Source organism: Drosophila elegans, unplaced genomic scaffold (genome assembly GCF_018152505.1).
Source record: "Drosophila elegans isolate 14027-0461.03 unplaced genomic scaffold, ASM1815250v1 contig_208, whole genome shotgun sequence".
Lineage (NCBI taxonomy): Eukaryota > Metazoa > Arthropoda > Insecta > Diptera > Drosophilidae > Drosophila > Drosophila elegans.
Genome location: NW_024545578.1, coordinates 14,186,549 through 14,213,249, shown reverse-complemented (window position 1 = coordinate 14,213,249; position 26,701 = coordinate 14,186,549). Strand labels below are relative to the sequence as shown.

The 26,701-nt window shown below is 38.1% G+C and overlaps 1 protein-coding gene across 2 annotated transcripts; it reads left to right on the top strand.

The window, feature by feature from the left end:
- Positions 1 to 233: 233 nt before the first annotated feature.
- On the top strand, positions 234 to 25,789 carry LOC108150274 (transcription factor dcp-66). Of its 2 annotated transcripts, none has more exons than XM_017278360.2 (9): positions 234 to 828; positions 20,425 to 21,306; positions 21,372 to 21,690; positions 22,585 to 22,695; positions 22,760 to 22,861; positions 22,927 to 23,125; positions 23,697 to 24,641; positions 24,716 to 24,817; positions 25,397 to 25,789. In XM_017278360.2, the coding sequence occupies exons 2-9, from the start codon at positions 20,465 to 20,467 to the stop codon at positions 25,579 to 25,581; spliced, it is 2,805 nt and encodes a 934-aa protein (XP_017133849.1). In that variant the 5' UTR covers positions 234 to 828; positions 20,425 to 20,464; the 3' UTR covers positions 25,582 to 25,789. The 2 variants fall into 2 exon arrangements, with proteins under 2 accessions (XP_017133849.1, XP_017133850.1); XM_017278361.2 differs by having other exon boundaries at positions 22,609 to 22,695; positions 25,397 to 25,788.
- Positions 25,790 to 26,701: the final 912 nt, after the last annotated feature.

Here is a 26,701-nt window from a genome sequence, read left to right as displayed (position 1 = left end):
AGATACTATCGATGTTGACGGAACTAAATAAATAATCTGTTTTATTTAACACAAATTATTTTTTTTTTAATCACCAACAATTCTCTTAAAACAAAAGAGAGATAGATAGAGTGACAATTGCGATAGGGACAATAACACCGCGAAAACCAAAAATCCCTAGCGCAAGCAATTACGCCGATAGTATCGAATAGTAATCGATTTATGTTCCACCTCCAACGGAAAACAAAACAAACATTTTTTTACTTTTTCGGCCTTCGGATCGTTCGGACGTGCTACGCGGTCTCGTCTGTGTGAGTGAGTGAGTGTGCGTGACTGGAGCGGCGAGAAAGCACAATTAAAATAAAATCGAGTTGCAGCTGTTAATCCAGAGATAACAGGCGATACAATACAATATCGTTATCTATTTACAAACAAATCGGAATGAAATAATGCCGCACACAAGTGCATAGAGCGGAGTGTCTGTGTGTGCGTAGGTCACTCTCTCTTTGAAATAGTAAACAAATTGCAAAAAAGGCTCAACGAAAAGGAAACAAAAATACAAATATTAATATTATTAAACATAATATTCAGCAGTGCGTGTGAAATAATTCGGAAAAGCCGCCGCAAAAGCAGCGTGCTGCAAGTGTGCTAGTGAGGCGTACACACATATATATATATATATACCAGCGAATAGGTGCATATAACGTGTACATAATACATAAGCAGTGCATTCAATTAAGTGAAATCCATATAGTTTTGTGCATGCGATTTTGGGAGAATCAAAAGGAGTTTCCGCAGCAGCAACGCAGCAGCAGAGGCGCCATCAAAGTAACGGATTTTCACACGCGGGTAAGTTTTTTTCTTCAGCTTCGTGCCCCAAAACAGTGCTAAAATTTTCATTACGCCAAAGAAGAAAAATTCAATATGTATGCGAGAGCAGCTCCATCTCTGTCTCGCTCTATTCCTTTTCCTCTCTCGCCCGCTCTCTCTGCCACTATCCAATTTAACCTCAACCGGTCTCGTATGCATGTCGCCATCTGCGACTGTGTGTGTCTGTGTGTTTGGACAATAGAGGTCAAAGCAATAGTGGCAATAAAAGTCGGACATTCAATAAAATCCTCAATCAGGTTGATAAAACTACATCGCGATATTCTGTAAACAAATATAAGCAGATGGTATGAAAATAAACAGGAAACCTAATATTTTATAAAACCTGTTTTCTTTAAATGTAAAGTTAACTTTTCACTGATTATTTTTAGTTGACAAATACCGCTTAAAAGAGTGTTAACCAGAGTGAAAAAGTAAAAAAATCTTTTTACTGTCCGCTTTTTACCTAAATAATCGGATCTATTTAAGTTCTCAATAAATCAAATAACCTTTCCTATTGTTGTTTGATTACAACAAACAAGCAATTTGTCGTTGGATAATTTAAAACATAAAGATATTATGAATTAAAGTTATAACTAGGAATTACATTTAAAACATAAGTCAAGATGCAAACGACTTGGCAAACTCTTGGTCGTATTGTCCCGCCCTCGACTGTGTGCATCTGCATAAGCGTCTCTACGTGTGGTTGTGTTTGTGTGCGCTTGTCATTCGGCTCGTTAAAAATGCTCTGCCGACGTCGCAGTCGGCGTTGGCGGCTTCTTCTTCTTTAACTCTCGCGCATTATTTCGCAAAGCTCCAAAGCCTGCTTCTTGTTGTTGCTGCCTTTCTTTCTTCTATATTGACAATTTTTATAGCTTTTATTTGTGGTTGCTGCTGTTGCTGTGACGCCATGCTTAGGCGCTTGTTTCAGCTGCTACTTTTTTTTTTGTTGCCTTGCCGCTCGACCGAGTTGCCACGGTTTTCTTTTTTGTTTTCGGAAGGGGTTGTCGCCGCTTGTTCCTTTTTGTTCCATTATCTATACACACATTTCTTGATTATGAATGAGTTGTTGGCGGGTTTTTATTTAACTGTGTTAATGAAGTTTCCGGGGTATATTTCTATATTTATTTTTGCTAATTACCTGTACGCACTTTTTGCGCTTTGCAACACTTGTTAATTTCTCGAAAATTACCCCCCACACACACATATAGAAATGCACTTGTTTCGGCAACTCTCTCTATCCCATTTCGTGCTCTCTTTTTTGGGGCCCTCCACCCTCTTTTTCGCTTACCCCCTCGCTCATACGCATTTTTCGGCAAAGTTGCATGCCCCAAAATACAAATACACAGACATACAAAAAACCACCTTGCTGGCTGTCTCGCTCCTACGCACAGAAACCGTCGGACGCACTAAAACCCGGTTCGTCGTTAGTTTTAAACTTATTTTGGCATTCTTTATGTGCACTGCATTCTCGACGTCTCGTCGGGTCTCCCCATCCTCCTTCTCCTCCTCTTTGCACATCTCTTCACCTCTCGCCTCCTCTCTTCTCTCTTTTTGGTCTCGATTTTACGACCCAGACCCGCATTTCTAGCTGTTTTTGTTGTTATTGTTACAGTGTAGTTGTAGTTTTTGTTGCTGTAGTCGTAATAGTCGATGTTTCAAGGGGCAATAAGGGGGAACCAAAGTTGGAACTAGTTCACAGTGGATCAGGTCAAATCCAAAACATATTTTATCTAAATCAATTGAAAGAATCGTACGATTTTTCAAAACTATTAAGGGCTAATCTTATTCCCCACAAAAATATTTATTGAATTTGGAGGATTTGTTACTAAAAATGAATTTTAAATTCACAGTTCAACAATTTGACCTCGAAAACATTTATTTTAAGTACGCAGTTTAGTTCAGTGCATGGTAGACCCCAGTAAATTAAACTTTTTTGGAAATATATTATTTTGAACAACTTCAAAATTACGTTTTCCACTGTTAACAAAAGTAACTCTTTTATAGGCTTGCCATAAAAACAAAATGTAAAATCGAAGGAATAAAATATCTGGCGGATTGAAACTAGTATGCCCGGTTCTAGATTTATCGCTGTAGCTTTGGCGTTTACCTTTGTTTGCTGCCGTGTCAGCTTCACACACACACACACGACTCACCCGCACACACAGATGTCAGAGTACCTGCGTTTGCAGGTGAGTTTGAGTGTGTGTATGTGTTATTTCTAAGTGGTGGGGGAGCAACTCGAAAGCCGAAATTTCGTGCGTTTTTGTTTGTGCAAGTGGCGCAACAAAAGTCGACAGTTCTGCAGCACCGTTCTTCCTTCTTTCTCCTTTCTCCTTTCTCCTGCCCTTCAATGTTTTCCAGCACACCTCCCTTGTACTTGATATCGATAGCAAAGATTTACCTCTATTTTTTTGGAGCAAAAGGTCAAAAGTTCAGCAATAACTATTTTTTTAAGACACCAGAAACAAAAAAGTTGTATATTTCATATGTCGAACTGAAAGACATCCAAAGACAATTGTAGAATTAGAAATTAAATTAATTAACTAAAATGTACTAACATATCGACTGTAACTTATTTGTTTCCCCTTGGTAGAGATTTAAAAGCAACTTTCGCTTAATAGCGCACTTTTTGGCAGCCCTTTCAAAGTTTTTCCCTTCCAACACAAATATAACTGCTGTAGAAGTTTCGATTTATAGATGAAAACTGGGATTGGTGGGTGGCATGTTTTGGGTGTAATTTCTGTTTTTTTTTGTGGTTGGAGCTGTAACGCATCTGGGGCTGTTTTCTGCCGATATAATCTGCATTCCATGGAACCAAACATATTGCAGTTGTTTTCTATTTCGATTGCTGCACAAGTAACACCCCATTTTCTACACCCATGCAATTTTCTATGTACAGCTTACAACAACAAAGCATCGCAAGCCGAAATGCAGTTTAAAGCGCAACTAAAACTAAACAGAGCTTTCCACTCCAAGTGGGTGTCTCTAAAAGTAGGAGGTGGGTGGTGGGGGGTTTTTTGGTGCTATATACATACATACGTATATCTGCTCTGTATGTGCGAGTGTTTGTTTGGTTTTCCATGTATGGAGTGGAGTGGAGTGGATTTTATATCAAAAGTACAGTCGCTTATTGCTGTTGCTGTTGTTGCTGTATTTCATAGTTCGTAGGTATATATGCACATATAGGTACATAAATTGCATGTTCATGCTTCAATAGTTGCATGCAGCGTCCAGAGAGCATTGTTGTTTTTGGATGGGCAGAGGGGTTTCGGGGTGGTACTGAGGGTTGGGTAAAAAGGGGGGGTTATGTTGTACCTAAACCTAAGCCGATGCACCAAACTAAAATCTCTGTCGACAAGTAAAACAAAAGCCCAACTGCAACAGCAACAACCATGAAGTGCCATGAATCAAAGTCTACACATCGATTCAAGAGCGATTGTAATGGCGAATAAGATAAGACACTCAATGAAAAGGAAAACATTTTCTTATCAGGTGAAAAAACCTCAAAAGTTTTTCAATGGTTATTTCTAAGTACTTTCCAACTCAAAATAGCCCGAAACCTTATTTGATTTTTTAATATTTAACTTTGAATTGTCTTAAATCTTTCTGAATAAAAATAAATCCTAATACCTTATCCAAATATATAAACAAAAATTTTAGATTTTTTGTTTTGAACTAGTCTAAGAATTTTATAATATACTGTATGATATGAAAATGGTCACAGGGAGGAGATTGTTCAGCCAAAGGAATTTGTTTATTGTTTGGATTTATCCAAACTTTCAACCTTAACCCAACTTACCCATCCGAATTTAAGCACCTCCCCTTTCCTTCTGGGAGTTTTTCTGTCTCTTCAGTCGTTTTTACTTATATATATTTTTGTATGGATCCCCTTTGTGCTTTCGGTCTGAGGATGAGTGGGTGGTCTTAACTTTGGCTTTGCTGCTCCTGAAAAAATCGATTAAGCGCGACCAAGAAGGACACGCAACTTAAATTTAAAGCAGACAGTGGAATTAACTTAAGTTTACAAGGGATTTATTCATTTATTTCTTTATATAATGTCCACCTATGTAAGTATACTTTAAACTGAGTGCGATAGAGTCCTTAAGTTTGATTTACAAGGAATTTGTTGATTAAATTACAAGAAACTCCGACATAAAAAAATGTCACGTTAATGGTAAATGAAAAAGAGCAAAATGAACTTATTGATTTTGTAATGAGTTCTGTTTTTACTGGCTTTTCGAGGGGGCGGCATTTTGGTGGTAGGGGTTTTTCCGTAAGCTTCCGCTTATGTATAAAACTTTTTCGGCAGTCCCGGCAACAACAACATCAGCAACAACAAGAAGACAACAACTATGGCAATATGAGAAGGCTGCTGCTGCAATGGTTGGGTGGGGGGTTGGTTGTAGGTGGGTGGGATGGGTGGTTCGGTGGGTGGGTGTTGCTTTTTTCGAGGGGGTGATAGAGGAAAAGAGAACGAGGAGCTGTGGAGCCCTTTCCCCTTCCCCTCCCTTACATTTGTTTGTGTATCGGGTGGCGTTAGTTGAAATGCAGACGTTTTGCATTGTTGTTGTGGGTGATCCTGTTTTTGGGGTGGCTGTGGGTGGCTGGGTGGGTGGTCTGTGGCGGCGGCTCTGTGGCTGTAAAATGCCCCGAAACGGTACAGCTGTGCATGCACATGTATATAAACATTTCGCACACACATACACAAATACAAGCTGAGAGCGAGCAAGAGAGAGGAGCATGCAAAAACAGATACATATACAAAACAGGACAAGAGGGGCGCCCAGGGGGTGGTGGTGCGGAATGGTGGTGGGGGTGGTAGGGAGTAGAATGGCATGACAGGGTCTGCTGGTCTGGTCGCCTGCTTCCTTCCTCGCATAGTTCAAGTATGCATATAATATCCGGGCTCGTCGGTACCCGAAAACGAAGGCAACAACAACAAACATAGCATCATCCGATGAACCACCACACCCCCCTGAACCACCGCCCATCGAAGGCCTACGCACAGCTGTGGTCGTTATTATAGAAAATGTCATCGTCCAGATTGACAATCTTGGCAGATTTAATCAAAACCCTAAGTCGGGTATGCCCCAGAAGACGAGGCTTGATATGTCTTTAAAATATGTGAGAAATTATGTATGTTAGTTAACAACAAAAGTACTTCGACATTTAATCCATTGCATTTCCGTTTTCAAAATATATCGCAAACAATTTTTTTATAAGTGATTTCAAATCTATTTTATTTTTGTTTATAACTTGGAATTTGGTTAGTTAGTTAGTAAGTTTTACTTTGTAATTTTAAATCACAAAATCTTTAATATTATGATATATTAATTGCATAACCAAAATATATTATGGAGCAAAGAAAAATATTATAGCAATGAAAATTTATTTTCTTAAAAAACTCCATGGAAATATATTCATTTTAGCATTCAATCTGTTTAATTTGCTTAGATTCCCCAAATGAACCAATCAAATTTGGTTTTCTCATAAGCAAAATATTATATTCTTGTCGGTTATCTGTTTTAAAATTAGGCCTTCTTAGGAAAAAAAAATGAGGATGGGCGAAACAACAACAAACACAATATTTGTGATGAACAAGCAAAATCACTCGATTTAGTTAAAAGATAACAAAGTTTTCATAATTTATGGACAGGGTATTTTGTGTTATTATTTTGACACCAGCTGTACAGTGGTTTACTGAACTGTGGTGCAGAAGTGTGGGGTCAAATGTGGTTGGGTGGTGGCTTGGTCCGATGTGTTGTGTTCGATGTGCTTGAGTGGATTTCCTACCGTTTTCGGGTGGCCATCTGTGGGTGGCTTACTCTCGTACCTTGTGGAGTCGAGTGGCACAAATGTGTCGTCGCCGCGAATGTGTGAAGCCAACACACCCTCCCCCCCTTAGCAGCCCATCTCTTTCTGGTCCATGGTATCCTGGGAATAGTTGCGTAATCTATGCGATGATATGCCTACGCCATTGTATATCACTGAGCTTCCTGCTGCAGGTCGAAGCAAATATGGTTTATTTGTGATGGGGTTCGGGGTCAGCACCCTCCCCCCACCCATGTATGCAAATTTTCACAAATTGTAATGCCGAAAATCCGAATTGGTTGATGGCACTCGTATGGTTTGTGTGCGAACATGAAACGTCGGACGGGAAATTAGTTTTAGCCACATAGTGACCCAGCACCCCTCGCACTGTGTTTTCGACCATTAATATTACGCAATTTTAATGAAAACGCCAACGACGGCAATGGCAATTAGCGCAAATATCATCGGCAGTGGGGGAATTATTTTGGCAGGGGCTTTGGGCACCTCAAAATTCAATATTCTGCAATTATTTATGAAACTGACTTAGTTTGCCCAGGCCCCCGAAATTCGAACTATAAATTGCAAGCGCAACTGTACCATCCACCTGAAAGTGCAAACTGGTGAGTAATCCTAAGCCAAGGGGGTGGGAGTTGGGTAGAATTTTGGGGCTGGGGTGCTGAGTTTAAGGGTGGAGTGGGCAGGTCGCCACTTCGATTTTGCGCGTTTGGCAATTATGTGGACATGTGTCTTCATGTGCCGCCTATGTATATCAATATATACATATATATTTATATATATGTATAAACACAGTTCAGCGTCATCCATAAATCCATTTGTAGCGGTTTAAGGTTATTTTTCTTATAACATCAATAGCCATTCTTTATTTTTTTTATTCAATTCTAAGGTTTGAGAAAAGTTTCCTTGTTTATCGAAATCCAATCCGGGGTTCTGGTATATTAATAGGGATGCATTAGGAACTTCTCAGAATATTTGTAAACCAATTATTGATTTAAAATCAACATTATACTAATTTAATTTATATCTTTAATTTAGTTGGGAATAGGTTTAATGGTATAATGAAACATTGAATTATTTTGGAATATTCTGGAATAAATATAAGAATATCTAATGTTAAATTAAACCAAAAGACTTTTTAAAATACTTTTCTGTGCCCTTAAATTTGTTTTATTTGTTTTATTAGTTTTATGAAGATTTTTTGTTTAAAGTGGAAACGCCATGGAAGTTTTTGAGTTATGGACACATATTTTATTGCTTTTTATTGTGCAGTCTCAGTTATGGAAGTTCGACTGTATATTTTGTGAGGATTTATATGTGTACGGAGGTAGCGACATCTCCGCCCCATATAACACCCTACCCGGTTTTTTGGTCATAGTTTTGTGCCACCAGAGAAACACGCCCAAAACCAAAGGCAATAACAGCAAAAACAACAACCAGAGCAGCTGTCATTGATGGGCAGGGGGTGTGGGGTGAAACAACCCCAACCCCACCTACTCCACCTACATATCTGCCACCACCCCCTCCAAATTCCCCTCACCCCCGCTGAAGAGTTGCCTGCATAAAATATTTCTAGATACACATTTTTGTGTTAGGGCAAAAAGCAAAAGAAGAAGCAGGCAAAAGAAAAAAAAAGTTACCCAACATACAGACAGGCCAAGGGGGTGGGGTGTGGGGTTTTTGAGGGGTGGCACGTGGGTGGCGCCATTGGGTTGTGTTGCTATGTGGGCATAACCCCTGGGGGCGGAGGCTAAAAAAGGGAGACCAGACGTAAAGCCTTCCACACTCTCTTTTCCTTCCTTCCTTCCTCCTTTTTAAAGTACCGTTTTAAAGGTTCGCGTCAAGTTTTTGCATTTTCTCCAACTTCCTTTATGGATTTTCTTCCCCTCGACGAACTGCATTAAGTGAAGCAACTTGTCGAATCTGTTTTTCTTCTTGTTTCATAATGGCTTTTCTTAACTTGAGAGTTGTATTATATTCATGAAAACTACGGGCAAATACAAAACATTTCCCTTTACCAAGGAGTGTTTCTTGAAACCCTTAATCCATTAGGGTTTTACCAATTTTGTACAAATGTTACAAGTCGAACTTGTTACACTTTAATAGAAAGCTCATGTGTTTCTCTTACCATGTTTAGATAAGGTGTTACAAACTGGCATTAAAAGGTAGGAAATGTTCTAATTCTACTCAGGTTTTTTTTTGTATTTTATATAAGTAAATTTTAAAAACATTTTATTTTAACGGTTAAAGTGATGTCTGCAAAAGGGTTGAAAACCGAAGAAAAGCCAGTATCTTTTAGTCGTGAAGCTTAACGATAAAATACTTGTTTTCTTGTTGCTTTTTGCGTTGTTTTTGGTGGTTGAAATTGGTTGAAAAGTGCGTGGTTTTTGCAGGTGAAGGAATGGGTGAGTGTTTTGAACCCAAAAATAGGGTGGGACAGTTGGAAATACCACCCACCGTCTGCTAATGACAACCCAGCTTATTCCTGAAAACACATTCCTTGCCATCAGTTGGGATTAAATTAATTTTGCACCCATTATATAAACAATACTTTTTTTTTCGCAACACATTAACTTTGTTATGGCAAACATTTTTAAGTTGCTGCCAAACTTTTCCTTGAGTTATTTGCACATTTCGTTTTCGATTCCACCTCAGTTTTTAAATTGTTTCTCTTTCTTGTGGTTTTTTGTTGCTTGGGCTATTTGGCGGCTCTTTAATTGCCTGATTAGCTGTCCCGATGCTTGCACACACACAGCTGTACATAATGCCCACTATATGGTATGTACTATATACACGAAAGTAGAACCCAAACGGCGGAATATGGGTATGAGTGTGTTGCGTGCACACAGGCAAACATTCCATGGTCGTGTATATAAGACGGCTCTCTTGCTTCCTCTCTCTCTTTCTCTCTTGGGTATCGGTCTGTCGCCTTCTCTCCCTGATTCCACCTATACCTCCACCTCCTCCTCTTCTTCTTCTTCTTCCTTTTCGAAATCTTGGGGCTGCTGCGCTTCGGTAAATTATAATTTATGCACATTTCGATGTGGTTAACATATTTTAATGGCCAATTTGTGAGTACATTTGAAGAATTTTGAAAAACAGCTTAAATTCAGCTGTTAAATATCCATTCAAATTTAAAAGTTATGTTTCCTTTATATTTATATAAAATAGTTAAAATACTTAGAAGAGTAGGGACATTCTATAAATGTTATAATTGCTTTGTTTAAGAAATACTACAACATAATAATAAAATACTTAAAAAAAAATTAGTAATCTTTTTAATATAATACCGATGTCCCTTCTTTAATTTCATTAATAACTTCTTTGTTTTTACCAAATGGACCAATTCTTTTTGTGCAATGCTGTTGTTAAATACTTCCCGTTGGCCATAAAACATTTTTTAATTTTCGACGTGCAGTTTTTTGGCTGCTATTTAAATGGGCAGCTGTCAGCTGGCTCACCCTTCTTTTTCCCCCACTGCCAGCCTCTCGCTCTGGCATTCGGTGGTGCCTCTCAATTTCATTTAGTTTGTGTTTGGTTTTTGTGTTTTTCTCGTATTGCCATCTCGTTCGGACATTTGCTTTTGGCCGCTTGAGGCAATTGACCGTTTAAATGACTTATCTGCCGATTGTTTTTTTTTTTGAAAATGTTTCTTATATTTCGTTAGTCTATCTTCAAAAGCTAAAAAAAAAGTTGCCACCAAGTAAGATGTGTGCTTTTAAAATTTCCATGGCTACAAAGTTTACTCAAAAAACTTACTTTCTTGTCAAATTATCGATTGTGGGACCGTTAAAAACCTGGCAGTTGTCTTTTTAATACCCAGCTTTATAATATCGTAAGAACTTAGCCTTTAAATGTATAAATTAAACTTTCCACTATTAAAAAATATTTACCTTATACATTTTTTAATACTTTTTATGCGTTAAAATACATCAACTGCTATCAATCAATCAAATTGTGTTGTAAAACGGAAAATGCTAAATGTGAAACTCATTTAGCGGAATTGTTTTTTTTTTCATTCCATTGTTAAGAATTTACTTAATTTATACGTTCTTCACAAAAGATAATGCGCTGCCGTAACCAGTTGGCAAAAACTTACATCGATTTCCTTATTTTGTGCTGATTTTCATGGTCAGCTCTTGCTGACTAATTATTTAAAGGTACCAACGATAATTATTGTTGGCCAACAAACAAGAAGAAGAAAACCGCCAGGCCAATTTGGTTTGCTGACGATCATTTCACTCAAGAAAAAATTAAAAAAAACAAAGACAGACGTCTAAAAAAAGTGGCAAAGCTGCTTTTTTGTTGTTATTTCTTTTGGCTTACCTTTTTTACCTGTTTATTTTCAAATTGCTCCATCTCGTTCGCACACACACCCCAGCTATTAGTACATATGTTTGTGTGTATGCTGGCCATATAAATTCACCTATATATATATATATATATGTATATATATATAAAGAGAGCGAGAGAGAGCGCCAAACACGCGCGCGAGCTCGTTACACGTCATTAAGTGCAAAAATAAGAACAAGCGCATAAAAAAAGAATTGTGCCGCACATAGAAGGCAACGACTAATACTAGTTTTAGTTGCACTCACTAGTGCTTGTATTAGTGGCTGCAGTTGCAGCATCACTTAACTCGTTACCGTTATTAAGCTGCATCCAGCGATTTCTCTTTTATGTGGAGTTCACAGACCTTGAACACTATTGTATTGAAAAAAATACAAACTGATTTCCAACAGAAACATTTTTTTTCCAATATGAAGCCTAATCACATTATCATATATGCATATATTTACGGTTACTTGTTGACTTGATAAAAAGCTTAATTTGATATAATTTATAAAACAAAGAATCAATTCAATTACATTAAGCTTAGTACATAAAAACTTCTCTATTAATGGATATTTAATTAAAGGCCACTTTAAAGCTCTCATTTTTTAATCAAGGAAAAATAAGGCTTAAGAAAATTGCTAGAATTATTTTTAAGAATAATTCTTATATAATTTTTAAGGTATTCTAATAAAAATAAATTATTTGCCTATACTAAAGTAATTAAACTATGAACAATTCACATTAAGTTATTGTTTCGAGAAATCATTTTGGTTAAGTATTAGCGAAGTAGCTTTCGTAAAGTTAGTCCGCAGAATTATCACACTACGGATTAAGATGAAATACTCTGAATCAGCCTTAACAACAGTCAAATTGAAAGTATCGCGTACTATGAGACCCTAAATACATATGCTTATATACTTGGGCCGTTTGTGAGTGTGTGCATGTAAGTGTCGCCCTCCTTATCAGCTAGAGAGCTAGAAAAAATGTTTTCTCTTTTTCCATTTTTTTTTTTCGCTGACATTTATTTTTATACGCCGTGCATATGCACAGACAAATGTACAATACTTGGACTACACACATTCAACCGTACATGACCATGCAAACTCTGCAGATCCAAAGGGTTCAATTTGCCAAATACCCAATCTTAAAAGTGGGGATATTTATCAGTATATTGACTCTATGCAGGAAGTGACGTGGCTCAAATATAATTATGTATGGCCGCTTGGTTTAAGTAAATAAACAACAGTGTGCACGCGATAATAAGAATGGGGTTGATTAAACCGTGATTCGTCAAAAATCATGTTACTAATCTAAGCAGATTTTTATTATCCTCCAGAGTTAATTCATGATTTTTCTAACATTATATTAGGTAAAAAAAAATATAACGGTAACTAAAATTATTAAATAAACTGCCTCAATATATATTACCTAAACATATTAAGCCGTTTTGAGAAATGTAAGTATCACATCCTGTTATAATATGTTTCGAAGTTTTTCATGTTGCACGCACCACCGTGGCCGCATACCTAGTACCTACTTTATACACACCCTAGTTGGATTGATAGGTGGCTTATATACCCCTCGGTACCCTTTGTAGAGTGCACAATGCAAGTCTTTGGGTCCGGGCATGCACTTTGCAGGCGAAAAACGCGTGCTAAGATACAATTACACGCTAATATGTATGTGTACATAGAAAAATATATAAAAAAGCATTTGCATATTTACATGAATAAGTTTGTACATATGTATATGCTATTTATTTTTGTTGGTTAGTTCAAGGCTAAAGTTTATTATTATTGCATTGCCCTAACTGCTGCTTGCTGGCAGCTTGATAAGCCTATTTATAGACTGATATTTACTTAATTATACTAATGGCAAACGAAACTGAAATCTCACCGAGAAATTGAATGAATTTCACGAATATTTCGCACTTATCGTACTATGTCATAAAAAAACGGTTAAGTTTGTGTGCGTACGAGAGAGAAAAGTATCGGCTAACTGGTTTTTGTTATTTCTTTTCGGGCGCTGCTTTTACGCGTTACTTTTCGGGGTTATTCTTAACGCTTCTTAACGTTTCTCTCTCATTTTCATTCCCATGCAGCATTCAATCTTTGTTTTGCCAACCAAAAAACCAAAAAAACTGAAAAAAGGTAAAGCACAAAGCCTAAAAATAGCCCAAAACAAGAGAAAAGCATAGCAACGCGTTGGTAATTTGCTTGATTAAGTGGAATTTTTCCAAAGCATTCGAAGTGCAGGCGTCAATTGCTTGGCGAGCGAAAAAAGCAAACAAAATAAAACCAGGAAGTCAGAAAGAATTAGGCACGCTGAAATTTTAAATGTGCCAAATGCAAATGCGTAATGATGTACGCTACACAGAGTGAATTGTGAATTCTGAATTGTAATAAATAGATCGGTTGCCTTTTCGCCGTTTCTCAGCCAAACAGTCAACGGCCACCAAATGCCATAAAATACATGCTCTACACTCGGGGGCAGAAAAATAGGAATTTATTTTTTTGTTGCAGGTGCAACGTTTACTTCATTATTATAATAATGTTTACTCAACTGGAATAAATCTTATCTTTGAAGTCTCTGTTATAAATATAAATATAAGTATCTTGTTTAAATGCGTATACATGTCTAACCTTAAACTTGTTTCAATCTTCCAAAAGGTTTATTTTGGTTTAGATGTTTTGAGATGCATTTCTGTAGTAAAAGTTAATTAATAAATTTAAATTTATAAAGTATAGGTTTGCTTTCACTAACTCAATAATTTTAAAATTTAAATCATAGAAGTGTTTTTAGTGCACAATAAACTTTTCTGAACATAATTGATTCACTAAAGCGTAAAATAAAACATTAACTTTTGATTTTAGTGGGGGCCCATGTCTCCTAAACACCTTAATTTATTAAGCCGGTAAATTAGGAGATTATTTCTTATTCCTAATTAAATGACCCTAGTCGTACTAACATACATACACACACAGACATAGAATCAAAAGAGGGAGAGGGGGCGCATGGTTGGATAGACAAAAGCAGAGACGGTGACGTTGGCTGCGACGTCGGCAGAGTTGGTCGGTCGTTTGGTTTTATATACAAGTTGAACCCATTGCCTATGTGAATTTGCGGGAGTGTGAGTGGAAAACATACACATTCATGGATGGGACTGCTTATGTACATCAAAAGTAACAACAACAAACAGCAAAGACGCAATGTGAAGAAGAAGAGAAGGTGGGCAATTGCATATTTCGCCATGCATTTATGTATTTGTATATGCAATCAAATATTTATGTATAGATATGGTATATAAGCACTACCTGCCCAAATGAGCAAATTGCAAAATGACATGATATTTAAATTGTTTTCGTCGGTTATTTTATTAACCTCCAATATTTAAAGAGGTTGCCATCTTTAAAATAGCATACTTAAAAGTTTATCCTTCAAGTGTTTAAATAAATTTTATTTCGGTAAAAACTTTACATCCTTTAATACATGATAAATCTTAAAATTCTGGGCCTATTATTCTTTAAAACCATTTACTAAAATTGTAGTTGTAACAATGCTGTAACAATATTTTTCCCACATCTTACCTACATGCAAAGCTGATCTCTGTAAAATAACAAAATATGTTATATTAAAAAAAAAGTATAAAGTATAAACCTTAACGTTTTTTGTACTGCCGGAGGTGAACAAAGCATTAAATGATGCTTTGGCATCAGCCTCATCGCGTTTTCTTCTTCTTCATCGTTTTTTTCTTCTCATTCACAACAACAAAAACAGTAAACAAAACCAGTTTGAAAGTCATTAATTTTTAGCTTGTCTTTGCATTGTTGCTATTGCTCCTTATGTATTGTATTTACTGTTTGTTTAGTTGGCAACACTGGTCAAGAGCACGAAGAAAAAACAGCTGTTTACCACCCCAACACTATTTTTTTTTACTTTGCTTTACTTTTTGTGTATAATTAACTGATAACGAAGAATAAAATATATATAACCAAATAAAAATGTAAAGAATCAGTTTCTACTTTTTTGAGCTTGTCATACAGTGCACGTAATTAAATGGTGCCAAATGTTCTAGTTAACCCATTTAGAACTTTTTTTTTTTTTTTGGGTATTTATTTATTTGTTCGCTTTTTTGAGTGCTGGCGAATTGCTCAATGCTGCTTATCGGTTGTTATAAATAAACGCAACGAGAACAACAACTAGGTACAGTGGTCTTTTTGAGGGAACTGTCATAGCGCACTTAAGTTAATTACATCAAATGAGGGAACTTTCAGCGAAAGCCCTTTTTAAAACTTGTGTGTACAAAAATCTTAACAGGGAAATATTTTTGATAAGATTAGCTTATTTCCTTCACGTTTTCTGAAATGGTTGTGGTAGAGAAACATGTAAGATAAGAAAATTATTATTTCGGAGAAATGGGAAATACACAAATACACAAATATTCTAGACTAAACTATTTTGCGATTAGTATAAGAAATAGTAAATGATATGAACATCTTTTATATATTTATTAAATAACTTTGATACATTTTACTTTTAATCTTGTATCATTATCTTTCTTGTTTTTCTACTGATCTTTTGTATGTGAACATTTTTAGGTAAACTTCTGAACATCTGGTTGTATCTAAAAATATGTGTCAGTGGAACAGAGCTATAAACTGTTTTACAGGAAGTGTATAAATATTGATTTAATAAATAAATATAGTAGAGTAGCAGGACTGAAAATTCAATCAACGATATAGACCTCTAAATTAACAAATTACAAATTGTTAGCTATTGAAGTTTTGTCAGGTCTATAAGTGGAATAAAAATAGCACATATTTCGAGTCTTGGTGCAATTGCAAGTAAAACTCTTTGAATGCAATTCGATAGTTCTCCATAGTTTTCGATGACATCACATCACTTGACTGCATTTGTGGAATTGGCCTACGTTTGGGTAGGGATTTTGGATTGGAATTGGAATTGTTTGGGATTGTGTTTTGAGCACCCGTTGCACCACCCTCCCCATTCCGATTCCAAATCCCAGCATGGATGAGTAAATATGTACGAAGGTCGGTCGCTCCCTCCCTCCCCCCGCCCACTTCCCCCACCCCACCCATGTACAACAAGTCGTGCTCTTTCGCCTGCTCTCTCGCTTTTCCTCTCAGCAGCCAAGCAGAGACCCTCACTCCACTCTACTAAGCCCCCGTCCATCCGTACACCCCTCTCCTAGACGCCTATGTACAATGGCCATAAGATATAAGATATGCGCATTTCTTATAATGTCGAACCGAAACGTGGCAAAATAAATATGTTTGTTTGCTAAGCTGCGTCTTGTCTTTTCATTTTTAAAGGCTTTTATTTAATATTCGTGTGTTGAAATACTTTAGGGTGCACCTATAAAACCCGGGGAAATTTAAACTGTTTCTATAGATTGCAAGAGTGATTGACAAAGACCTTGGGGCTCCATTAATAATACTTTTTCACAAATTAAGGCACCAAATCAAATAATTGTAGTAAATCAAATCATATAATTGTAGTTTATCAAATCAAATATTTGTAGTTGCTTTGAATGACTTTGGTTTTAGATTTTAAAAGTGTGTTTTAATTTGGAAAGGATTACAGAAAAGATTTTTTACGCGGGGGCTTTGAGTAGAATTTTGAGTGTAAGGAATGTTTTCTTCGTAATACCTGTATCTGTGTTGTTGGAGGTGTTTGGTGTTCTATTAAGCTCAACTTTAAATGTGAAAGGAAGTTAATATGAAACATTGTCGTTATCAATAAGTAACAAATCTGAAAGGTTTGATATAGAATTATGGAGTTTAACCTCAAAACATAAAAGAAAGTTCAATTATAATGAGTTTTTATCCCATGGGTGGATAAGCAACTAATATGCAAATCGATGGGTTGGGAGATGGGAGTTGGGGGTGTAGCGAGTGGGTGGGGATTTGGGGGGTGGTGCTTTTGGGTGGCCAGACCCCAAAACCGCCGACCGCTCACCTCTCTCTTTCTCTCATTTCGATGTCGTCTCGCGTGTGTGCGACGTGCGCTCTCTTCTTCCATCTTACTCTCGCTCTCCCGCTTCCTCCTCTCGTTCTCACCGCACCGCACCGCGCTCACTCTCTCTCTGTCGCTCTCACCGCAGCCACATCCAAACACATTTCGCTTGCTTTGCTGTTGCTCTTTGCTTTTGTTTGTGTTGTTGTTGCTTTTGTTGGTGCTGCTGCTGGTCGCGCTATGTACACAACTGTACTTCTGATTTAACCTTATTTCTTTTGCTTTTTTGCGTCGTCGCTGCTAGTCATTCGCCTCAAAGTTTGCCTACCCCTTCCCCTTTCGTTTTTTATCTCCATCGGTCACTTTAACAACTTCCTAATATCGCCATCGGTTAATTTGATATTGATATCTTTGAGCAATCCTTGTAAAATCCCCATCCAATTTGCATTTACTTCAATGTGAATGTGTCTTTGGCATCTGTATTTTACCTCTTCAGGTGCCAACGACCCTTAAACTTGAACTTGATTGTAAGGCACACTTGTTCCCGACTGACCCCTAAGATCATCAGGTATTTGTTATCCCCACACAACCCATTGTGAACTTAAGCTGGGCAACTCGCAAACGCTAATTGAAGCACATTTAGCGCGCTATTAAGCACAATTATAGTCACACAAATGCCAAACGTCGCAACAAATCGATAAACACGGTTTTTTTCTCGGAGGCGGCCAAGGGGTTAAAGGGTAAGGGGGCGGATGATGTTAGGAGGAGGGGGTGAAGAAGCTATCATCACGCATAATGGTCTCGAGCATTAAAAAGCATCTATAAAAATTTAAAAATGTTTGCATTAATTTAATAAGAAAAAGTTGACAATCATCAAAGCACACAAACTTACACACTTTAACAAGCAAACACACACAATCTCACGCTGTGGAATTAACTCGGCACACAAGCCAACAAATTCAACGCACACTGGGACAGGTTATTAGCAAAAATCGTAAAACAATTTTCGACAGTACAATTTTTTTTTTAATTTTTAATAATGTACACTTTTTCTGCCAAGAATATGGCTTGAATGATGCCAGAAGACAAAAATGTCGTTTAAAAACAATTTCGGTACCAAAAAATAAAAAATGTTTTGAGTGAACGCAGCATACATATACATATATATATATCTTTTATAAATATTGTTTTCCCTTTGCGTTCTATTTTTCACACAAACAGTATACAAATTTTAAGAAAGTTAACTTTCCCGCAACTTAACTAGGCAAAAACAATTTTTTAAAAAGTTTTATGCATATTAAACTGGAACCAAAATAACATTAATTGTTAAGTAATAAGTAAAATGTAACCAATATCTAAAATATGAAATCGAACGGAAAGATGTGTAGTGTATTGTCTCCTTGAAATATAAATTCCTCAAGGTTCCCAGTACGTGTTGACCACTGTAGCAGCTCCACTCGGTGTTATCATCGCCCACTATCGCACAGCACGCTTTGCCACCTATTATCTGGTACACCCCGCGAATGCGACCCACTGTGCACTGATAGCGGGCAGCACAATCTGATGACGACACAAGTGTCGAAAGTAACGAGACTCCGCCGACAGCCGTTTTGAGGGGGGGAGGGGGAAAGGGGAACGGCTGGTCGGGGAAGAAAAAAATAATAAAAAACGAACGAGTAAGCGTGCTTATACACTCAACTTACATGGTGTGTGTGTTTGTTTGTGTGCTAACTTTCAAAGCGAGTTAATTTATAGCACGTTGGGGACAACAATGCCAAGTTGTTTTATTTTTGTATAGTCTTTTCTTCTCTTTTATATGGCCCAGCTTTGTGTAATTATGCCATTTGATTCGCTTTTCTTCGGCCGGAATCTGCAAAAGTGGATACTTCTCTGCAAGCTCCACTTTGCCAGGGTTGCCACCTGCTTTAACGTATTTATTTTACGATCCTACGTTTATATATCATTTTAATTGTGACGCTTATTGCTGGTTTATCGTTTGTGTCTTGTTAAAATGATTTTTATTGACTTTTTTATATCGTTTGTGTGTGCTTTTCAAAATCAGCAGCAGGTGAATGTTTGCCGTATTTGCTGCTGCTGGGCTTTGTTGTTTGTGTTGTTATAGTGCAGCTCAAGTTGCTTGAAAGGTTTATTCACCTCTCGCTCTCACGTGTCTGGTCGCTGTTGTTGTTGGGCTGTGATTGTATGCGACTGTGTTTGCTGGTTTGAATCTCTGCTAGTTATTCTTACTACCATGTACAGTGGAGTACGCCTAAAATAATGTCCCATAATTAAATTTATAAATTTCTAAATGACCTTGAGATTGTTGGCTTTTGGACATATTTTATTCTTATGCAATCTTAAAAATGATGCATTAATTAAATATATGCATTTACTTAAATATTTAAATTTAAATTTTGAAAATTCTGTAGGGTATTTGGATTTTGGGTGTAGAGTCTTTGTTTCTTAATTTGTTAAATTGAATAGCTAGTTCTTGCTAGCGAGTTACGACTGTCTTGCAAATTTCTCACCCCACCAACTAGCTCGGTTTTCATGTAAATTTTCTTGTAGCCGCAAAACCAGCGGCTTTGTATGCGAAAATTTGTTAAATCGAAAACGTGACTTGTTTGTGGAAGATGTCCGAATCGAAAGAAATTGTTCGCTTGCCGCTCTCTCACTCACACAAGCGCCACAAATCCACTTACACTTGCATATCTGCGATCAAATCAGATTTGATTTGTGATTTAGTGCAGCTTTCTCCCCTCTCTTTTCCAATCTTGCCTTCTTTTTCCTTGCGGAGACATAATATATTGGATTCCCAACAAGGTCGTCGCCTTAATAAATTGAAATCAGGATATCTTTATTATTTCTTAACACGGAAATGGGAAAAAAGGTGATACAGATACAGACACATTTAGGGGTTAGACAGTGGCACTTCCGCTTTCAAAGTGCCATGCTGGCAAAAGGGAAACAAAATAAAAAACTGTAGACCCAAATACAACCCTTGGTAAAACAAGAACGCCACAAAATCCCCTTTCCTGGCCACGCCTTCTTAACCCCTAACCAGACACAGCTCCGCTTTTTATATCAAAAAAATATGAAAATTTTTTGTAAGCATGGAAGAAACTCTGGTTTTCTGAAATAAAAATTAATTTAATAAAAACTGTGGTACATTTTTGACTTCAAATGTTGTTTGTAAATAATGTTATAAGGTTGAGTAGCAGTACTAAGTATTGAATGCTGGAAACCTCACTCTGGTCACATAGGATTACAATTTCGCAAAAATATAATCTTGTTTATTGACACATTATTTTAAAGCAAACGTTTTGGGAAATAAGAACTAAAAAAAGGGAACAAAATCTTTAAATTAAGTGATTCATATATAGAACAAAATATAAGGCCACTACAACTAACCAGTTTTCTTTTCCTTACCCTTTGCAGTTGACCAAGATACAGAATCACGACGACGCGACGAGCGAAAATGGCCAAAATGGAGGTCGACGACGTGGTCGACTTGAGTTTAGGATCCGGCCGTGATCCGGCGTTGACCATAACGCCGGCTCCGTCTCCGGCGGCGCTCAGTAATCGGGATCTGCGAGCGCTGACGGCCAACAATACGGGTCTGACTATCACTCCATCTTCGGCGCCGGCGACAAACAACGGCACCACCACCACCGCCACCACCAATATCAGTAACATTAACTCCAACAGCAGCAGCACCAACAATAGCAGTAACCCCACGAATAGCTCCAGCACAAACAGCAACAGCAACAACAACAACAGCATCAGTGGCAGTGAAGGGGCGACAGGTGCGACAGGTGGTGGATCCTTGGGAGGCGGTCAGGATGAGAATAAGGTTCAAAGGCGAGTCCTGCGACCCCGAACCGAACCCAAATCGTATGCCGAAGCACCGGATATTGTGTTATTACCCGCTCGCACCAATGGACGTCAGCAGAATGGGAATATAGACTCGGAGACGGATGACGAGGAGATGCCGCCCTATGTGCCCATCAAGGAGCTGAGTCATGCGGAGCTCAAGGAGCGCGAGAAGAGTCTGAGGAAGTTGCGACAGGATCTGCGTAACGAGGAGACCAAACTGATGCTGCTCAAAAAACTGAAGCAGTCGCAGCAGGTGATGAAGGAGAATATGGTGGTGACACCGACCAGCGTTTCGCCCAACAATCCGCTGGCCGCAATTCCCGCCGCCCTCACCTCGAAGGGATCGCTAAGTGTGACGCCGACGTCGGCGGTACCGCTGCCCGCCCACAGTAAAGGCAGCAGGAGCAGCTTAAGCGGCAGCGGCGGACCGGCAGTGAGCATTAGGTGAGAATTTCTATTTATTTTATGTTAAATCTAGTGACTAACAATATACTTTTTCACATCTGCAGCGCCACCAACAGTCGAACGGGAAGCTCAAGCTCAGCGGCGGCGGCCGCTTCTGCAATTGCCGCTGCAGCGGCCGCCTTGAGCGGTCAACATCGCGGCAGCAGCAGCAGCAGCAGTAGCAACTCCATTCTGCCGCCGCCAAGGTCATCGCTGCCAGCGGGCGCTACATTAGCCGCCGGTACCACCATCACGCCCGCCACCTCCTCATCGCACCGCTCGAGCAATCTGCCGCCGCGCACCAACCTGCCGAATCTCACCATCACGCCCTCGGTGACCATCACGCCCACATCGGCGCCGCCCTCCAGTCTGAAACCACGCAATGTGAGTTATTGTAATGTAATCGTTGCCGTAAGCGCCGAGTTTTTCTCTCACCTTTTGTCCAAAAGCACCAAAGACACTGCAATTCACCAAAAACACATAAATAGACAAACATTCTATGAGAACAAACATATTCAAAACACCGTTAATAAACAAAAACTCACGCTTACCAACACAAAACACATACAAAACTAACAAACTTAGCACATTAGAGCAGCAAGAACTTTTAGCCTTCAACTACTTAATTACTTAAAAAGCATTTGCTAATTTTTATAGCCTTATAAAATTAATTTTCATAAATTAAAGTTAAAAATCATTCCATAATAATATATTGAATACAAACGAAAATGTTAATTATGCTTTAAAAAAGCAACCAAATCAAAAACAATTAAAAAAAGATACCTAAACTAACACTTTTTAGAGATCGAAAGGTAAACAAATAAACAATAAACAAATAAACATAAAAGCAACCTTTAATTACATTTTGCCTAACAGTAACCAACTGTTCTCTTTACATTTTTATATAAATTCAATTTATTTTCAATTTTCTATATTTACCAACAAATGTATAAATTTGAAATTTGTTTGAAGCTTCTCTATTGAAAGTTCTTGTTGCCTAACACTAAACAACATAAACAAGTTCACAAAACTTTTCCAACATTGCTTACTAACACTACTCACCTGTCAAACCAGCCGAAGTCGGCCTCTGTATGAGGATTTTCCAAAAATCGAGGAGGCTTCGTGCAAGTGGCACTAAATTTTCTTTAATTTCTCGTATTCATTTAACATTAACTAATTCCCCAACTACTAAAAACGCAACTTTGCTCTGTATATTCATATTTGCTATCCTGTAAAAAAACAAAAACAAAACCAAAAACAAATCGTTGAAACATGCAGCCTAATATTTCGGATAATTCGAAGGTACCTGGGACCATAAGCAATTCTGTTTCCATCACACCGGCGCTCCCACTGTCCCAATCGCATCAGAATCAGCACAATGAGCAAAAGGTGAATGCTTTATGTCAATTTTCTAGATGATTTCTAGATGATTAATACAATTCTTAAATGGCAGAATGATCGTTCCACGCCAAGGGAAGATGCCCAGACACCTGCTCAAAGACAGGCGGCAGCTAAAATGGCCCTTCGCAAGCAGCTGGAAAAAACGTTGCTTCAGGTGAGTGCTGAAATCGCTTAAGAAAATATAGAAATTTTGGTTTTATACTCGTTTATCTTTGATAGATTCCCCCACCAAAGCCACCACCGCCAGAGATGCACTTTATACCCAATCCCAGCAACACGGACTTTGTCTATCTTCTTGGCTTGGAAACTGTTGTGGACTATTTGACGGTCAACAAGAAGGCCAATGCTGTGGCAGCTCCTTTCCGTTGTGCCCAGTGCAAGATTGATTTTACACCTGTGTGGAAGTGGGAGAAGCAGAGTAAGTATATCCTTAATTCATAAAATAGTTTTCGACTAGTAGAATGACTCAAAAAAATATTTTATTAACTTGTATTAAAAAGAAATCTTAAATAAATAATAATGTAAGCTGAATGTGTAGATTCATAGTTAAATATTACAAAAAATTTAATTAAATGAATCGTTTTCGATAAAAAAAATGTAGGATGAAATAAATTAGAGTTAAATAAGCTCCTTAAACTTTAAAGCAAAAGTTTAAATGACTTGCACATTAAATTAAGAGTGTAGTGCTGGGATGCACATTAAAGAAATAATTATAATAATAACAATAAAAATAGCTAATTTAGAGCTAATTTAAAAAAACAATCACGGTAATGGTCCATAAAAAAAATGTAATCATCTCTTTTCCTTTTGTGTGTCCCTAATCAAATTAAAAATGTTATCATTCGGTGCTCAAAAAAAAATCTCTTTTAATAGCAAATTTAAAATACAAAAAAACCTTTATTTTCTGCAGAACTTTAAGGACTTTCTTTATGTAATATATAAAAAGTAAATTTAAACAGCTAATATAATGACTTTCTCTCTATTTACAGCCAACAAAGATCCCAAGGTGATTTGCGAGCAGTGCGTAACCTCGAATGTGAAGAAGGCTCTCAAGGCGGAGCACACCAACCGACTGAAACAGGCGTTCGTGAAGGCGCTGCAGCAGGAGCAGGAGATAGAGCAGCGATTGGCCAGCCAGAGCAGTCCCTCGCCAGTGGACAACCATGGGTCGAGTGGTGGCGGTAACTCGCTGTCCGTCTCCGCGGTGAACAGCAACTCCACATCGTCGCACCTGCAAAGGGAACGGGAACAGTTGCAGGCGACGCACGCTTCGGCGGCGGCTGCCCTGGTCAATCTGCCGCCGTCGGTGACGGTGATACCCACCAAATGCCACACGCCAACGCCAGCGACACCGCGTCCAACGCCGCCGCCACCCCAAAGTCAAGCCACACCACCGCCGCCGTCGTCGTCGTCGTCGTCGGGGGCGTCGCGATCCTCGCGAGCAGCTGCCACGGCTGCAGCGGCCGCCATTGCCGCTCAGCAGGCGGGCATTCTTAGTCCCGGACCGACGGCAGCGCATCACCACGAGGCGGCCACCTCCTCCAGATCCTCCCGCAACGATCGGCTCGATCACCATCACCAGTCGCAGCAGCAACAGCAGCGGGATCAGCGCGACCGCGATCAGCAGCGGGATCAGCAGACGCAACAGCAGCAGCAGCAGCAGCAGCAGGCCCAGAGCTACGACAAATACTCGGCGGCCACGCTGGCGGCGGCTGCCCATCTGAGTGCCCTTGGCGGCATGGGTGGATTGAACATCAATAGTTTGGCCAGTCTAGGCAATCTCAGCCAGCTGGGCAACCTGGCCGCCCTCGGTGGCTTGGGCAACTTTGGCGGAGCCTCGACGGGCTCAAATAATCCAGCGGCGGCACTTGGAAATTCCTCGCCAGCTGCCACGGCGGCCGCCATGCAGGCTTTCCAACAGCAGCTCTTTAGAGGTGGGCTTTTGTTTGCATTTTGGAACTCCACTTGTATTATAAATTTAACTAATTTTTATTACTTTTACTTTTAGCTCTGGGACAAGGTCTTGGTGGCAATCCGCAGCACATGATGCAGTTTGCTCCGCTTCTGTACTCTTACCAGATGGCCATGGCGCAGGCAGCACAAGTGGCAGGTAAGCTATTAACACGTCATCACTGACAGACATAAATATAAAAGTTGTAAATGAAATATACTTTTATCTGATATAATTTTAAATTTAAAGTATTAGCTTAAGTTAACTTGATCATATATTTAGACACGGTTTGTCATCTTTATAATAAGTTAAACCGACTTTTAGTCTGGAAAACTGTCTTAATATTTTATAAAACCTTTTTTATTTTAAACTGTAGTTTTTTTAAGTAATAATTTAACAATAAATTAGCTTGTGTTGGACTATACACAACTTATAACAGGAAAGAAAGTCTTAGATCCATATTTAATGCTTTGTTTACTTTTTCTTGATTATAAAGACTACATAAGTAGAGCTGAAGAATTTGCTGTTAATAACTATATCTAATTTAATGTTATATCAGTCTAAATAATCTTAACAATTTATTAAAGTGTAGTATAGTGATACATTTTAAATATCAGAATTAAAATTAAATTTTAGTGAATCCAGTCAGTTAGTTTATGGAGCTTTAAAATATTTTCAAATCATTAAATATTTATAAATCATTACTAATTTGAAATTATCATGAATATTTATCCATAGCTTTCAACAACAACAACAAGAAGAGCAGTTCATCCTCCGGATCGGCGAAGAACTCGAGCAGCGCCAGCAGCATGGCGGACGTTCAGCGGGCGGCGGAGCTGCAGCGCCAATATCTACTGGAGATGATTCCGCCCCAGCAGCAGAGCGGAGCCAGCGGCAGTCGCCAGAACAACTGGAAGGCCTAAGAGGCCGCCACTAACGACAAATTACAATTAACATTAACGCTAACGTTAACGTAAACGTAAACAAAAAAAAAAAAAGCAGCAGCAGCAGTAACAACTACTTTTATGGTTTTCTTGATTAGGTAATTTTATAATTTAAACAAAACTGAAAAAACAAAAAACAAATAATAAGAAAACAACATCAAATATACACGTAAATATTAATTATGCTATTTGTAAACAATAATTATATATAATTATACAAAACGGAAGAAGCAAAAACAAAGCCGATCTAAAAATAATTGTTAGTAGTTTCCTTTTTTTGTTACCACTGCATTAAATATTTTAAATAATTTGCCAGCCAGAATATAGCAGCCGATAAATAAATGCAACCCTTTATGCTCCTAGTAATTGAATATTAAATATGAATAATATTGAATCCTAGCCTGTAAGAAGATTGCCCCGTTTTTCTAGGGGCCCACACACACACACACACACACACACACACACACACCACATTCAATACCACACCCACTCCCACGCCACAACTTTTTGTAATTGTTAACCTTTTTTGGGAGTCTCAAATATTGGATTGGTAAACAGCACCACCCTTATCGATAAGAAGAGCGCTCCATTTTTCGGTCTTATTAAACAATTTTGTCGTACAATTCGTTTAGTTTGTAGCATCGTGAATAAATCTATAAATATAATAATTATATTTTTTAATCAATTTTAAGCATATGCATAGTATTAGTTGTAAACAAATTTTTAGGGTATAATAAATTACAGAAAACAATTACACACACAAAAGTTCTTGCATTGCCAGCCAGCCACACAACATAAACCACGTTTCATCGCTCACACACACACACACACCATAATCATTTCCGATATCAAATCCTCCACATGCCTTATCCATGTTACAGCTCCGATACGAAGTTAGTACTGTTATTTAGTTGAGACCGTAAGGGATCCAGCAACCATATAATATCACGATCGTCTCTTAGTAGGACTGTTTGATTTTGTTCCAATTCAAATGCAAATAAAATACATCGAAAACTAAAAAACTAAAGACCGTATAATAATTTGTACATACATATATAACAGATGAGGTATTCATCTTCGGTAAACCGAAATTTATATA

Coding starts and splice junctions, on each gene's coding strand:
- LOC108150274 (XM_017278360.2), top strand. CDS start 20,465: ATGGCCAAAATGGAGGTCGACGACGTGGTCGACTTGAGTTTAGGATCC. Junction 21,691..22,584: donor CCAGTCTGAAACCACGCAAT/GTGAGTTATTGT, acceptor TGAAACATGCAG/CCTAATATTTCGGATAATTC. Junction 22,696..22,759: donor ATCAGCACAATGAGCAAAAG/GTGAATGCTTTA, acceptor CTTAAATGGCAG/AATGATCGTTCCACGCCAAG.